This window comes from Podarcis filfolensis (assembly GCF_964270895.1).
Source record: "Podarcis filfolensis genome assembly, chromosome: 16".
Classification (NCBI taxonomy): Eukaryota; Metazoa; Chordata; class Lepidosauria; order Squamata; family Lacertidae; genus Podarcis; species Podarcis filfolensis.
The window spans coordinates 25,358,296-25,374,947 of NC_139620.1; the positions used below are offsets into that span (position 1 = coordinate 25,358,296).

At 45.6% G+C, this 16,652-nt stretch overlaps 2 protein-coding genes across 7 annotated transcripts in view; both read right to left on the reverse strand.

Annotated features, from left to right (window-relative positions):
* Positions 1-787: 787 nt before the first annotated feature.
* Positions 788-9,653, reverse strand: LOC310751617 (transmembrane protein 17B-like). The gene is made up of 4 exons (XM_083590927.1): positions 9,228-9,653; positions 6,119-6,222; positions 3,692-3,805; positions 788-1,454 (listed from the first exon to the last, which is right to left on the reverse strand). The coding sequence occupies exons 1-4, from the start codon at positions 9,343-9,345 to the stop codon at positions 1,134-1,136; spliced, it is 657 nt and encodes a 218-aa protein (XP_083447053.1). The 5' UTR covers positions 9,346-9,653; the 3' UTR covers positions 788-1,133.
* Positions 9,654-13,782: 4,129 nt separating this feature from the next.
* Positions 13,783-16,652, reverse strand: part of AIFM3 (AIF family member 3) — a 56,307-nt gene continuing 53,437 nt past the window's right edge. For all 6 annotated transcript variants that reach the window (XM_083590142.1, XM_083590141.1, XM_083590144.1 and 3 more), the window contains one exon: positions 13,783-16,212. In XM_083590142.1, coding sequence (XP_083446268.1) covers positions 16,173-16,212 — 40 coding nt within the window. In that variant the 3' untranslated portion in view covers positions 13,783-16,172. The remainder of the gene's footprint in view (positions 16,213-16,652) is intronic.

The following is a 16,652-nucleotide window of genomic DNA, read 5'->3' on the forward strand; positions in this document are numbered from 1 at the left end:
CCATTCTATGATTCTGTAAGGGTCTCTCTCTCTTTTTCTCTGACTGTAAACTGTGTATTGGGGCATGTGGCGACAGGTGCTCCATCAAGTACTCAGGTCCCAGGTCAATTAATAAAATTAATTTATTATTATCACCATCGTCAGTTTATTAATCACCTTCTACACAATCCTCTCAAGGCAATGTACAATAATAATAAAAACAGTTTAAAACACACACACACACATTCCCAGAGTGGTTTAGCAATCAATCTCTCTTCCTAAGGAACTCTGGGAATTGCAGTTCTGGGAGGGGGAAGGGGGACTTGCCTAATAATTCTCAGCACCCTTAACAAGCAAACACATCCCAGGATACTTTGGTGGGAGTATCAAACAGCTTCAAATGTAGCCATGCTGTGCAAAGGCCGGGATAAAGAGGAGCATCTTTGATATACGATGAACCATGTGCAATGATGATGCCTGATGCAGCTCTGTAAGGAGGGAGTTCCACATCTTTAGGGTTTGCCTGCATATTTATTTCTTATTTAATTTGAAATATACTCAGAGTCCAGTGTGGATTTCATGCTCTTTATTCAGCTCATAGTAGTGAGGAATGCCAGTTCCCCCAAAATGTCTGCTTTATATACATTATTTACACGATGGGCCCCATGTGATTGGCTAATTCCGGGATTCTCCTGTAGGCAATTCAGGTTGCGGATTCACTTTCACTTGGAGCTGGATTGGGTGGCTCCTGCGGACCAATCAGACTGCTGCATTCTAAATCCTATTGTTCTAGGACCAATCAGACTGCTGCATTTTGGATCCTATTGTTCTAGGACCAATCGGGCTGCTGCATTTTGGATCCTATTCAACTCAGTACATAACATAATTATTGCATTTATATCTCACCTTTTTCTCCAAGGAGCTCCAGGCAGCATACGCAGCCCTCCCCCATCTCAGTTCAGTCCCTACAACAACCCTGTGAGGCTCTCAGGTTGGCCTGAGACACAGGGTCTCGCCCGGGGTCACCCAGTGAGCTTCGTATGGCCGAGTGAGGATTTGAACTCTGGTCTCTCAGATGCTACTCGACAACAAAACACTGGCCCTCAGTGAGGACCACCGCCTCAAAGGGAAGACACCCCCCACCTGTTGCTCATTTAGCGCCCCTGTGCAGAAAGCAGGGCGGAGTCAGGGCTGACGGACAGCCGAGCCCCTTGCTGGCTGCCCCTCGCACCCGGGCCCAGCCCGCCGGGCCCCTCCTCGAATTGCTTCAGGTAGAACTGCCTGGCTAGCTGCCTGGTCATCCCCTTGAGAGCAAAGACAGCCGCCGTGATCTCCAAGGCAAGGAAGAGGAGGAGGACCAGGTGGACGGCGGTCTCCAGAGGCAGGCGGATGATGTGCTCGTCGGTCAGGATGAACAGCAGGACAGGCGTCTCAATCAGGAAGGAGAGAAGGACGAAGCCGGCCAGTTCGGGGACCTGCAGGAGCCAAGGAACAGAGGAAGCTGCCTTTTACCCATCCATCCAGCTCAGTAGTGCCTACACCAGACTTCCTCAAACTCGGCCCTCCAGATGTCTCAATCATAGCTGTCAACTTACAGATTCGAAAATAAGGGACCAGCAGCCTCGGAAATAAGGGCTCAGCAGCCAAAATAAGGGATTTTCAGAGCACAGGTATGTTTGACTTCTGAGCCCCTACGAGCCAAAGGCAGAAAGCCTAGCCAGCCGCCAAACGAAGCCTCAAGCGGTGGTTCCCACAGCGCAGCAACCCAGCAAAGGGGATGCAGCAAGGAAAACCACCATCACATCTCCGCTGGGAAGCGCTGAGCAAAGGCGAGTCCCCAGGCAACGCGGCCGATTTGATCGGCACAAGGCATGCAAGCTCCAACCCCCAGTCGTTCTTAGACTCCTTATTGGGTGAGCAACGCAGCCAAGCAAAACAGTTGGAGCCTCCCTGGCAGGGAGGGAGGGAGAGGAGCTGTTTCCTTTGAAACCCGGGAAATTAAGAGACATCATCAATAAGGGACAGCAGTGGGACACGGCGCTGGGATAAGGGACTTTCCCACCAAATAAGAGACGGTTGACAGCTATGGTCTCAATTCTTATATTGACTTCAGTTCCTTCTTATAATTTCTTAAAACTCTATTTAATATTATTCTTGTTATTCTTTGCAAACTTTAGCAACCCTGCACTTTGTTTGAACTAGATGTCCCTTTAAAAATTCCTTCACCTTACAGTATAAAAACCTGTGATTGGAAACACTCTGTATCAGTCTTTAACATCCGCAGTCAGGAGCGCTTCAGCCCTGTTTTTTAGTTTCTGCCTGTTTTTGAGTATGTTTGAAACTTAGATTATCTCGTATTCCTTTGTAAGTTTTTCTTAAAACCATTTTTGTAAAATCAGGGATGCGTTTCAGCCCTGCTCTTGAGTTTGCTGGAAATCACTGAAAACCATTTAAGGTTTATAATGTTCTCTTAAATAGGGCTACGTTTAAAACTTGTCATTGAGGTTTTTATACCTTTTTTGTAAACTCAAGGAAGCATCTCAGCCCTGCTCTTGAGTTTGTTTGATATCGCTTAAAATCATTTAAGGTTTAAAATTCTTTATTTCCTTCTGAGGAAACTGATTAGTTCAGTGAAAAGAGTTTTGTAGCCGGCATCTCGTTAAGTCTTTGTTTAATTCTAGGTTAATTTTTCCTTAAATTTTTTGATTTTTGTTATTCAATTCTATAGTCGATTACCTCTCGTTTCAGGGATTTTCACGGCAATTCTTTTGTTTTGTGTAATGGTCTACACTGACTGGCAGCGCGAAACACATTGAAGGGGGGTGCAAAGAAAGGAACAGGGACAAGAGTGATGAACTATGCAGAGCTGGCTAAACTAACATATAAACTGCGAGATAAGGACAACTGTGACTTCAAAGAAGAATGGGAACTTTTTACAAATTACTTAAAAAGACAACAAAATGAATTGGACTCCTTGGCAGGTTTTGAACAAACATACACACATTTATTGATTGTTAACATAGCAGATAGATAATATAAGGATTTCTACAATTTCACAGTATGCAGAGAATAATATGTGTTGAAAAATCAGAGAGAGGAGCTGAGGAAAGTCTGGGGGGAGGGGGAGGGCTTGATGGAGAGGTGGGGGCAGAAAGGGGGGAAATAATGAATATGATATGTTTTGATCTTTTGATATGTTGAAATTATTAATAAAAAAACTGTTGTGTATTGAGTCAAAGGATTTTATATCTGTATTACTATTGTCTGTATTTGCATTAGGGTAAAGTAACTGCCTTTTGGTTCCAGAGGGTACAGCTACTATTGGTTCATTTAAGCTGCTGTATTTGGATCCTCTGTCTTATTGGTTTCCTCCAAAAGGCAGAACTGTGATTGCCTGATATTGTTCCCTCCAAAATGTATCCTTTGTAGCTAGTTCCCTGTCCCTATAAATGTAGCTCTCCCCTCCTCAGTTCTCAGTCTTGTTTGCTTTAATAAAGAAGTGTTATTACAGAACTGTCTCCAGCATATTATGTCAAGAGAGCTGAAATCACAAACCCCACGTCACAACAAAAACCTTTTTTAAAAAAGAAGGAGGGTGCGAAGAAGAGAGGGGAGTGACCTGGAGAAAATCCTGGGGGCCAGGCAAAGAGGTCTGGAGGGCCACACTTGGCTCTCAGCCCTAAGGTTCGTCCTCCCTGCCTTGAGGCCTTACCTTCTCCTGCAGATTTCCGATAAACCCCAGGTAGAGCCGCAGGCCTTCGGCTGAGATGATCATCAGGTATGCACTGACCAGCAGGAACTGATAGTAAGCGGGAAGTAGGCTATACTGGAAGGAGGGTAGAAAGAGAGAGAACTAGTTGAAAAGGACTATCGTGTTTCCTCTAACTTAGAAAAATGGTTCCAGTTACAGATAGGTAGCCGTGTTGGTCTGCCATAGTCAAAACAAAAAAAAAATTTTTTTTTTTCTTTCCAGTAGCACCTTAAAGACCAACTAAGTTAGTTCTTGGTATGAGCTTTCGTGTGCATGACGAAGTGTGCATGCACACGAAAGCTCATACCAAGAACTAACTTAGTTGGTCTTTAAGGTGCTACTGGAAAGAAAAAATTTTTTTTTTTGTTTAGAAAAATGGGATTGTAGCGTCGGAAGGGGACCCTAGGGTCATCTAGCCCAACCCCCTGCAATGCAGGGAATCACAGCTAAAGAATCTTCAGCAGATGACGCCCCCCCCCAAAAAAAGACTTGATCCCAACAGCTTTGGGGTTTCAGGCTGGTCTGTCCCTCCCCACCTGGAGATGCCAGGAATTGAATCTGGGGTCTCCTTCCACATGTAGGGCAGATGTTTTTCTGCCGAACTACAGCTCCGGTTTACAACAACAACAACAATAATAATAATAATAATAAATTTTATTTATATCCCGCCCTCCCCAGCCGAAGCCGGGCTCAGGGCAGCTAACAACACTAAAATAGTGCAACGTTATAAAAACATTATAAAAATTAATTAAAATCAAAATTGATGGCAACCATAAACTAAAGTTTTGTAAAGATTGCCAAAGGAGGGAGTCAGGCTGCGCCCTGACCAAAGGCCTGGTGGAACAGCTCTGACTTGCAGGCCCTGCGGAAAGATGTCAAGTCCTGCAGGGCCCTTGTCTCTTGTGACAGAGCGTTCCACCAGGTTGGAGCCGCAGCCGAAAAAGCCCTGGCTCTAGTTGAGGCCAGCCTAACCTCTCTGTGGCCTGGGACGTTCAAGATGTTTTTATTTGAAGACCGTAAGTTCCTCTGTGGGGCATACCAGGAGAGGCGGTCCCGTAGGTACGAGGGTCCTAGGCTGTATAGGGCTTTGAAGGTTAAAACCAGCACCTTAAACCTGATCCTGTACTCCACCGGGAGCCAGTGCAGCTGGTATAGCACCGGATGAATGTGATCTCGCAGCGAAGACCCCGTAAGGAGTCTCGCTGCGGCATTCTGCACCCGCTGGAGTTTCTGGGTCAGTCTCAAGGGCAGCCCCACGTAGAGCGAGTTACAATAATCCAGTCTGGAGGTGACCGTCGCGTGGATCACAGTGGCTAGGTCAGGGCGAGAGAGGTAAGGAGCCAGCTCCTTAGCTTGGCAGAGATGAAAAAATGCCGCCTTTGTTATACAGTAGCTGCAATCTGCGCCTCCATGGAGAGGGAGGTATCAAAGATTACACCCAAACTCTTAACAGACGGTGCTGGCACTAATTGCACCCCCGCAAGAGATGGGAGTTGCCCCCTCAATCCCATATCGCCCCGTCCCAGCCAGAGGACCTCTGTCTTCGAAGGATTTAACTTCAACTGGCTGCCACGTAACCATCCAGCCACAGCTTCCAAGCATCTGATCAGTGTGTCTGGGGCCGAGTCAGGATGGCCATCCATCAACAGATAGAGTTGGGTGTCATCAGCATACTGATGGCAGCCCAGCCCAAAACTCCGGAGAAGCTGGGCGAGGGGTCGCATAAAGATGTTAAAAAGCATCGGGGAGAGTATCGCACCCTGGGGCACTCCACACACCAAGGAGTGGCGGGATGACAATTCCCCCCCAAGCGCCACCCTCTGTCCCCGACCAGAGAGAAACGAGCGCAGCCATTGAAGGACTGTGCCCTGGATCCCCACGTCGGCAAGGCAGTGGTCCAGGAGTTCGTGATCGACAATAATAATAATAATAATAATAATAATAATAATAATAATAATAATTTATTTATACCCCGCCCATCTGGCTGGGTTTCCCCAGCCACTATGGGCGCCTTCCAATACAATATTAAAACACAGTAATACATCAAACATCAAAAGCTTCCCTAAACAGGGCTGCCTTCAGATGTCATCTAAAAGTCTGATAGTTGTTGTTCTCTTTGACATCTGGTGGGAGGGCATTCCACAGGGCAGGTGCCACTACCGAGAAGGCCCTCTGCCTGGTTCCCTGTAACTTGGCTTCTCACAATGAGGGGACCGCCAGAAGGCCCTCGGTGCTGGACCTCAGTGTCCGGGCAGAACGATGGGGGTGGAGACGCTCCTTCAGATAAACTGGACCGAGGCCGTTTAGGGCTTTAAAGGTCAGGACCAGCACTTTGAATTGTGCTCGAAAACATACAAAGAAAAGGAGGGGGGGGGAAACCCTGACTACCTTCAGTTCCAGCATGACCCCCTCCGACAGGCACCAGAACGGGGAGAAGAAGGCATTGAAGTACAGCATCATCTGTAACGGCAGACTGGAAAGCACCATGTGGTCTGGAAAAGATGCCAAAAGTTTGCAGCAGCAACAGCATCTCAGGGAGAAAACAGCCTCCTCTGGACCCGTTTGCCAGTGGCGCTGTGTTTTTTCTCATTAGAGCTTTGGATAGGGCACCTTGCCAAGGGATTGCCCAAAGGTTGAATACAAGGTCAGCAGTTCATACCATTCAAAATTACTGTGAAACAAACAGGGGCTCTTGCATAGCTTTTAACTTGTTGAATTTATATCCCACCCTTATAAATGTCAACTTGGTTTGGATTACAGCTTCCCTACAAGACCATCTTGCCCCATGCATTCCCCCTCAACTGCTCTGATCTGCAGAACTAGCACTTTTAGGGGTTTTTAAGTGATAACCGCACTTTGGAACTCCCTGCCAATTGACATCAAGTAGGCATCTTCCCAGTACCGTGTTGCCTCGGGTTAAGTACTTAATTCGTTCCGGAGGTCCATACTTAACCTGAAACTGTTCTTAACCTGAAGCACCACTTTAGCTAATGGGGCCTCCTGCTGCTGCCGCGCCGCCAGAGCCCGATTTCTGTACTTATCCTGAAGCAAAGTTCTTAACCTGAAGCACTATTTCTGGGTTAGCGGAGTGTGTAACCTGAAGCGTATGTAACCTGAAGTGTATGTAACCCGAGGTACCACTGTACTCTTTTCAGCGCCTGGAAGATTGGCAGATGAAGATGATGGACTTTCTCGAGCTAGCTGACCTTATTGGAAGAATCCGCGACCAGAAAGAAGAGGAATATCAAGAAGATTGGAGAAAATTTAAGGACTATTTGAATAAATATTGTAATATTAAAAATTAGTAGTTACTTGAAGGTACCAAATAGGCCTAGGATTAAATCAGGATTTATTTAAATAAATGGGATGTAGAACATTAAGAAAAGTGAAGAAATTTGATTATAACTGGAGTGTTATGTTTTAATAATGATATTGGCAAACTGTTACATTCATATACAAGGGAATTCAGAAGGGAGGGACTAGAGGAAGTCAAGTAACATGTTTATAAGGTTGGATTTTTAAATAACTAAGTTTGTTTGTGTTGTTTAGCTGTTTGTTGTTGTTTTTTAGATTTTTTTTCTCTTTTCTTTTTTCTTTGTTAGTTTTTGTTTTGTTTTGGGGGTTTTTTGGTTGTGCAACGTTTGTTCCAGTATGTGTTCTAATTGTATAAAACTTAATAAAAATTATTGGGGGGGGGGGAGCACTTTGGTTTAGGCAAGCCTACCCAGAAATGTAAAATGCTAACCTGTGTTTTACTCTGGGTGGTCACTTATTGTTGACTTATTACTGTTATTTTTGAATGTTTTAAACAGCTGCTTCTAACTGGTAATTTCATTGTTTTCGGAAACCGCTTTGAAGTGTTGTATATCAAGCGGTATAGGCGTTCCGTGTGCTGCGCTAGCTCGCCAGATGCAGCTTCGTCACGCTGGCCACGTGACCCGGAAGTGTCTGCGGACAGTGCTGACTCCCGGCCTATAGAGTGAGATGAGCGCACAACCCTAGAGTCTGGCAAGACTGGCCCGTACGGGCAGGAGTACCTTTACCTTTACCTTTACTATATCAAGCGGTATATAGGAATTTTATTCAACTGAACTGAATCATGACAACTTTATTAAATCATATTAATTGTTTTGATGAATTTGCTTTTGCTCTTTGCTTTCTTTTCTTCTTTTTTTCTTAAAATCATTTTTATTTGATTTTACAAATATAAAATTATAATACAACCATACACATACACATTTAAAGATTCCTCCAAATCTCTGAACTTCCCACCTTCCCTTCAGTGGGTCCTATTTTTAAACCTTTTCTACTGCATCTTTTTCAGTAGTCCATACTTTATATAACTCCATTTTCTCCCTAGTACTTGCTACCTTACAAGTGTTACTGCAATCCTGCTAATGTTTTCATCTGCTTACAGTGGTCTCCAAGAAAAATTATAAAAATTTCCCCGATTCTTTGTTAAAGTTTTGGTCTTCTTGGTTCCTGAGCTTTCCGGTCATTTTTTGCCATTTTGGCATAGTCCCAACAGTTTAATTTGCTTCTGCTCTTTGCTTTCGTAATATGCTGCCTCGTTTTGCTGTTATAGGAATTGCAGTGTTTGTTGTTCTCAGTGCTGTTGTGAGCCGCTTTGAGCTCAACATTTGTTGCTGGAGATCTCATTCCTGAGATAGCTCAGCCGGTAGAGCATGAGACGCTTAATCTCAGGCCCATGGGTTCAAGCCCCATGTTGGGCAAAAGATTCCTGCATTGTAGGGGGGGGGTTGGAATTAGATGGCCCTTGTGGTCCCATCCAACTCTTACGATTTGATTATTCCAAATATTAAATCAGATCAAATAAACTATAGAACCACAGAATGGTAGAATCATAAAATTGTAAATAGATGCTCTACCACTGATTTACAGCCATGGAGACCACCCCCTTGGGAAGGGTCGGAATCCTTGTTTGCCCCAGTTGAATGTTAAGCAGGGGCCAGCAAACTTTTTCAGCAGGGGGCCGGTCCACTGTCCCTCAGACCTTGTGGGGGGCCGGGTCATAGCTGTCAACCTTCCCTTTTTTTGTGGGAAATTCCGCTATCCTGGATTGTTAGATAGCCCTTGGACTGTCCCTGGGACAGGTGAGGCTGCTGATCCCTTATTTTCGAGGCTGCTGATCCCTTATTTTCAAATCTGAAAGTTGACAGCTATGGGCCGGACTATATTTTGAAGAAGAAGAAAAAAAATGAATGAATTCCTATGCCCCACAAATAACCCAGAAATGCGTTTTAAATAAAAGCACACATTCTACTCATGTGAAAACACCAGGCAGGCCCCACAAATAACCCAGAGATGCATTTTAAATAAAAGGACACATTCTACTCATGTAAAAACACGCTGATTCCTGGACCATCTGCGGGCCAGATTGAGGCGATTGGGCCACATCCGGCCCCCGGGCCTTAGTTTGCCTACCCATGGTTAAAAGCTTTCCTTACTAAAGCCCACTCCTCAAATCTCATCATACCTGGGTGGTAGCTCTGTGCCAGGCCGCAGTCACCAGTCTTGTTGTTGATGAAGAGGGACCCACTGAAAGTTGTCAGCCCCCTCCGCAGGTTGGGAGGCAACGGAGTCTGCAGGGCCATCACCCCCAATGTGTGGGGGGTCGCCCTCTGTTCCCCCACCCACCCTGCTGCTCTTGACCTGAATCAGGCAGCGCTGGGAAAGAAGATCTGCTAATTGCATTAAGAGACCGGGCAGCACAGCTGTCACTCAGACATATGGCTGGAGGATGTTAATCCGGCTGTGCTGTGAGGGGGAAAAACCCAAAAGTTTCCTGGGTAAGGTTATCACATCTTTCTTTGCCCCTTTTCTAGTGCATTTTTGGCGAGATGTTGCCAACTTTTCGCTGCTCCTATGCCTTTATGAGCACTTTCTGCCTATGGATCTTAGCAAGGGATGCAAAAGTCTCCCGGGCTGTTATTTATTTAATAATAACAATAACAGTAACAACAACAATTTATTACTTATACCCCGCCCACCAGGCTGGGCTTCCAACAAAACTTTAAAAATACATTAAAACATCAGTCATTAAAAACTTCCCTAAACAGGGCTGCCTTCAGGTGTCTTCTAAAAGTCAGATACAGTGGTACCTCGGGTTAAGAACTTAATTCGTTCTGGAGGTCCATTCTTAACCTGAAAGTGTTCTTTACCTGAGGTACCACTTTAGCTAATGGGGCCTCCCGCTGCCACTGCGCCGGGGTCGTGCAATTTCTGTTCTCATCCTGAAGCAAAGTTCTTAACCCGAGGTACTATTTCAGGGTTTGAGGAGTCTGTAACCTGAAGCGTCTGTAACCTGAAGCATCTGTAACCCGAGGTATGACTGTAGTTGTTTATTTCCTCGACCTTCCTCCCAAAGGAGCCCAGGTTTTCAAGCACACAAAGTAATTAAAACATCTAAAAACTCCACCACAGATGCTGACAGGGGAGAAATCTCTACTGAAAAGCCTTGTTGGAAGAGGAATGCTTTCAAGCTGGCACTGAGAAGACAAAGGAGGCCTAATATTTATTGGAAGGGAATTTCAAAGGTTTGGTGCCACCACACTAAAGGCCCTGTTTCAATGAGGAGAAAACGTCCTGATAAGATGTTGTCATCAGGAGCCCCTCACCCGCAGAGCAGCGATTGACTGGGTATATAAGGACTGAGGTGATATTTCAGGTATCTTGGTCCTGAGCTGTACAGGCCTTTATAAACCAGAATCCAACACCTTAGCCTGGCAGGTAATTGGTACCCTGTGCAATTCTTTCCTGGGTAGGGCTGGCTGGGGTTGTTGGTAGTTGTAGTTTAAGGTGATCATGTTGGCTGGGGCTGATGGGCGTTGTAGTCCAAAACATCTGGAGGGCATGTGCCTGCAAGTGGAATCATTACATGCTCTTTCCCAATTCACACCCTGCCTCTTCTTCCTCTTCTTCCTCTTGTAAGTTCTTCTGCTTTAAATTTTTTTTATTTTTTTAAGTACAAATTAGAAAACATACATATTTACAACAAAAGAAAATACAGAAGAAAAAGAAAATACATATAACCAAGGAAAAAAATTAGAGAATACTTTAAATTTTGCTTTAAATTTTAGTGTGTCAGCTCCTTGGAGCAGGGACCTTCTGCAATGTGTAAAACAAGGCCATGACAGAAGTAGATTGGTATCTACTAATCTACTGGTCACTCTTGGGGGAATGTGCAATAATAACTTTTCAACAATAAACTTGACGCCCCCCCCAAAAAACCACCTTTTTTCTTCTCCCAAATCAGGCTGCTGAGATGAAGAATGCTTGAAACCAGGAATGTCTTTTTGAGTGATAGGACTCTGAACCCAGTTTTAGAACTGACAACAAATTCCTGTGCTCAGTGCATGCTCAGAGGCACCCCATTCCTCCGTTCTGCCAGTGTGCTGACATCCTCCCTCCAAACTGCTTGCCTTGAATATGACTCCAGTTGATAGATTCCAGGATGCTAGCAAAACCAAACACAAGTGGATTCTGGGACCCAGAAGTCTGCCCAGCCCAGCTGTAAACCTCTTGTGATGAAATTGTGGATCTCAACACCCAGAAAGCCCGCTCTGCTCTTGTGTCTTTAAGAACAGCTAGATCTGGAGCGATGAGCCCACGAAGATTTTCACAGCGCAGAGATAAACAGAGCCAATCTGCTCACATCAGCATGTTCCAGCTGCTGGTAAAGGGCAGATCCCTGCAAATGTGCAGCTCTGCAGCACAGATTTTAAGAGGGATCAAGAAAGAAGAGGATATGCTCTGGTTATCTCCCACTTGGGCTACACCAGTGTGCCATATATGGGGCTAACTTTGAAGGTGACTCAGAAACTACACCTAATCCAGAATGCAGGTGCCGGACTGGTGACCGGGAGTGGCCGCTGAGACCATATAATACTAGTCCTGAAAGATCTACATTGGGTCCCAGTATGTTTCTGAGCACAATTCAAAGTGTTGGTGCTGACCTATAAAGGCCTAAATCAGCAGTTCTCAACCTGTGGGTCCCCAGATGTTGTTGGACTACAACTCCCATCATCCCTGAGCTCTGGCCTTCCTAGCTAGGGGTGATGGGAGTTGTAGTTCAACAACATCTGGGGACCCACAGGTTGAGCAAGGCTGCCCTAAATGGCTTCAGTCTTGTAAACCTGAAGGAGCGTGTCCACCCCCACCGTTCAGCCCAGACACTGGGGTCCAGCGCCGAGGGCCTTCTGGCAGTTCCCTCTACGAGTTGTGAAGTTACAGGAACCAGGCAGAGTGCCTTCTCGGTAGTGGCACTCAACCTGTGGAATCACCTCCCAGCAGATAACCAATTTGCATGACTTTCCGAAAACATCTGAAGGTGCTGTGTATAATAATAATAATAATAATAATAATAATAATAATAATAATAATTTATTCATACATACATACATACATACCCCGCCCATCTGCCTGGGCTTCCCCAGCCACTCTGGTTGGCTTCCCATAGAATACTAAAAACACAAGAAAACTTCAAACACTAAAAAATTCCATAAACAGGGCTGCCTTCAGGTGTCTTCTAAAAGTCAGATAGTTGTTTATCTGAAAGGAAGGAAGTCCTTCGTGTGGGACAGAGTTAAACTGAGGAACTCACTTCCCGCAGTAGACAGCGATAGCCATCTGCTTGGGTGACTTTAAAAGAGGATGGGACATTCTTTCGAGTATAAGGCTATCGATGGTTCCTAAATATGATGGCTATGTTCTGCCTCCACACTTGGGGCAGCAGTTCTTCTGAATTCCTGTTGCTGGAAACCACAGGAGGACTCGAATTTTGCTTGCCAGTTTTTCACAGATATCAGGCTGGCCAAAGTGAGAACAGGATGCTGGACCAGATAGGCCATGGGCCTGATCCAGCAGGGCTCTTCTTACTTTCTTAATTGTACTGGATCAACCAAGTAGGGATAGGTGATTCTCTCAGTTTCAGTTTTTTTCTTAGTTTCCCAGGCTTGCATTCAGTTCACATTTCTGCATTCGGTTGCAACTTTTTTGCTAAAGAAAAAAAAGTTCTCAAGAAAATTAATCAGCACGTTACTGCACGTTTTCTTCTAATAAATACTTCTTTGCAAGCTTTTTTCTCTGATATAATGCATTTTTGCATTGTTGGTTTCACTAACGTATGCAACTTGTGACATGCTTTCCCCCAGTAGAGGCATATTTGTGAACATTTCTGGGTTATCATCACCATCACCATTATATTCATTTATATCCAGCCTTTGCCCCAGCTTAGGACTCCAGGCAGCTTACACAAATTAAAAGAACACAGATAAAATACAAAACGCTAAAAACGTATCAAAGATAATCATTAAAAATGGAATTAAACTCTAATAGAATTAAAGCAATGTTTTTTAAAAATACTGGTAATAAAAACAGCACAGCCCTTTCCTTTTTTAAAAAAAGGCATTTTTTCCCCAGAGAATTGCATCGCAAAAAATTCAGAGAGGTGCAACGTTGGAAGAAGATCTGTGTGTCATTTCACAAAATGTTTCGGGAAGTGAGATTTATGTTCACATCAAAAAGCAAACTGAAGGGGGGGGGGACCCCACACTCTCCCTATAGGAAATAATTCAGAAAGCTTTTCCCTGCCTCCCCCCCCCGCCAGCATTAAATAACAGGGAAAGACATTTGCCCTGGTTAAATCAGGCAGAATTTAAAGGCAGAAGAACAGGGCAAGTAAAAAGAAAGGTACCGTATTTTTTGCTCTATAAGACTCACTTTTTCCTCCTAACAAGTAAGGGGAAATGTGTGTGTGCATCTTATGGAGCGAATGCAAGCTGCGCAGCTATCCCAGAAGCTAGAACAGCAAGAGGGATTGCTGCTTTCACTGCGCAGTGATCACTCTTGCTGTTCTGGCTTCTGAGATTCAGAATATTTTTTTTCTTGTTTTCCTCCTCCCAAAACTAGGTGCGTCTTGTGGTCTGGTGCATCTTATAGAGCGAAAAATACGGTAGCAACCCTAGGAGGGGGCTATTTTTGGCCGAAGCATCCACACACAATCCAGAGCAGTTATCACACAAGCCTTGTGGTTTTAATACATGAGTTTATTAATAAACTAGGAGGGTGGGGGAAGAGGGCAAAACATGAGATGGCTAATTTATTTTGCATGACGTCCTGTGGCAAAGCGAGTGAAACGCAAGCGAATGTGGGCAGTTGAAACGCAGGGCGGGCAAAATCCAGTCAGCATTTCTTTTCACCCTTCAGAAAACACCCGCATGAACTCAACAGGTGCTTCCTGTTCCTCCAGCCCCACAGCGCCAGAAACAAAACAAAAAACACCCACCACAATGGCAGAATTTCTGCCTGCAAGCAGTTCTAAAGCACCCCCAGGCCTCTGTCAGGAAGGTGGAAGATGGCAGGCCTATGATTGGCAACCCTGCTAGTGGCGAGGAACATCAAAGTCTGGCAAGGGGCTAGTCCTGTTTGAGGAGGAGCTTCGGCTGCAACTTCACCAGGGGACTGGTGCTTGGGGAGAGAAATTTAGCATGTTCCAGCCACACGACGAGAACCTGGAGTTTCAGGTTTCAAAGTGTTTCCACTTCAGTGTTGACACCCATGACGGCCCTCTCATTTCTGTTGTGACGTTCTCCTCCACTGCCCCCAAGTTGCAATGAAATGGTGGCTGCTGGTTCCTAGAAAATACAGCTGATTGCCCTGAATTAGGAAATTGCATTCCAGGGGGCTGGGCTAAATGACCCTCAAGTTCCCTTCCATTTCTACAATTCTAGGATTCGATGGGCTGGATTATTAGCAGAAGTGCAGCCTGCCTCTATCACCCTCGGGTCCCCTTGTCCCCTGATGAGCAAGGTGATAACTCAGGGGTTTGTTTTGCCCATTGCAAAAAGAAAATCGACACCTCGTGCCGAGCAGAAGAGACAGTTCTGCAGTCTGAAGAAACGATGCCAGAGGAACACGTGCATTATTGCACTGCAGAATTTATTCTGGCGTACTAATTTGGAGGGTGACCAAGGCTGCTGACCCTTCCCCTCGCTTGCTCCTCCAACCTCTCTGACTTCTGGCACTCTTTCAAGCAGATCTTGGCAACCCTTAGGGGCTAGAAACCTGGTTAAGGCAAAACAAAAGGAAAGAAAACATTGCAGTGATCTGGAAGCTGGGTCCTGTGCCTCTTCTGCATTCCGGAAGAACGGCAGAGAGCGGGCACAGCTAGGCTTGGCAAGAGAGGGCTTGCTGCAAGGGGAGGAAATGCGGGGGGAAACATGGATCCCACTAAGGATAGGTGAATCTGTCCATTTCAGTTCCTCATTTTCCAGTCTTGAGTGGAGTTGACCATATCTCCACACCACAAGTGGTTGTGTTGCTGTTCCTTAAGTCCTTGTGAAAATTCGCCAGCATTTTCACGCAACGTTCTATTCTGCAATTTTGCTTCATGCATCCAGTTTTTGCAGATTCATGTGTTTGGTTTTTGCAACACAATGCATTCTTGTGTGTTATTTCCTCTATTATATATGCATGTTTATGCACAGTTATGGATTTCTGCGCTTGACCGGAGAACTGCATTGCAAAATTCAGAGACGGGCAAATTTTTAAAGATGGCTGCGGTTCGGTTCACCTGCCGTTTTCAGAATGTGCAAATTGGGTACGTTCGCCTTGAAACATGAACTGAATCAGACACCTCTCCCTCCCCCTCCCGATCCCTATGCAAAAGACCAACAGATCTTTGGCACAGCAGGCTTGGGCAAAGCTGTTCCAAAGGGAACATAGAAAGGTGAGCCAATCCTCCATATTAGTTTCCCTTTGATCGCTGCTCTCTCTCTCTCTCTCTCTCTCTCTCTCTCTCTCTCTCTCTCTCACACACACACACACACACACACACACACACACACACAGGTTTGTGGCTCGCATAAAGGAAGACGGCTTAACGGGCCTGCAGGAAGTGCCTCAAGGACGTGGTTCAAAAGAACCACAGCAGCAATGGAGTAGACTGGAAGGGCGGTTGGAATGTGGACGGCGAGCAGTGCAGCCAGCCACTGTGGGATGTGGCCAACACCAATCCGTGGAGATTTCTCCCTGTAGAAAGGGAAGCCTTTGAGGTCCACCAGCTCTCCACTCTGCTCCCAAGCAAGTGTGCAGGTGTGACCCATATTTTCCTCTCCCCCACCCCACCCCACGGCTCCGCTGACTTCACGGCACTTATCTGACTTGGCCCTAGATAGCCGTGGCAACTCAATGAACCCCTCAGTGGCCCCTTTTCCTTCCGGTTGCTCCAGGGAGAGGGTGTGTTTAAGCCACTCTGAGGCTACAGCAGTTGATCTCAGCATGAATGGGGCCCTTGGAAGGCGTAGGAAGAGAATGGTTATGGAAACAGTGCCAGGTTTGTCAAAGTCACTGGAGAAAGGTGTGTGGCATCTTGCCCTTGGTGACTGCAGGGTCTGTAGGAAGCCAGTGATTTCTGGGGAGGTTAGGAGCCCTTTCCAGTTAGCCAGGACATGTCTCCAGTTCTACAGGAAAGACAAAACCAACAAACAAAGCAGGATTATTGTAGGAATACTTCCTCAACTCCCAAACCAGCTGCACAAACCCTGAAGTGGAGGAAGGCAATATTTTTGAAGCTGACTGAAAGCACAAAGAGCGAAGAATCATAGAAATAGAACTGTCGAGTTGGAAGGTGTGGGAAATTGCAGTCAAACATAACTACACACGAGCGCTAGTTAGTGCATGAAGGGGTTAAGATCACAGTTCTGTTCCTAGACTCAGCTAGGTCATGACCCCTCTCCTCCATGAGGGAGGAAGTAAAGCTGTTTTCTCTTCCTTTCTCTCACTTCTCTTCCAGCCATGGACCAGGGCGGACATGTCTGAACTTGATCCAAGTTCAGACAGCATATCTGAAACTATATTGTGTATTTTGTGCCCAAGAGTAACTTGGGTGCTGCATGGAACA

Coding starts and splice junctions, on each gene's coding strand:
- LOC310751617 (XM_083590927.1), bottom strand. CDS start 9,345: ATGGCCCTGCAGACTCCGTTGCCTCCCAACCTGCGGAGGGGGCTGACA. Junction 6,223..9,227: donor GGCACAGAGCTACCACCCAG/GTATGATGAGAT, acceptor CATCTTTTCCAG/ACCACATGGTGCTTTCCAGT. Junction 1,455..3,691: donor TCGGAAATCTGCAGGAGAAG/GTAAGGCCTCAA, acceptor TGGCTCCTGCAG/GTCCCCGAACTGGCCGGCTT.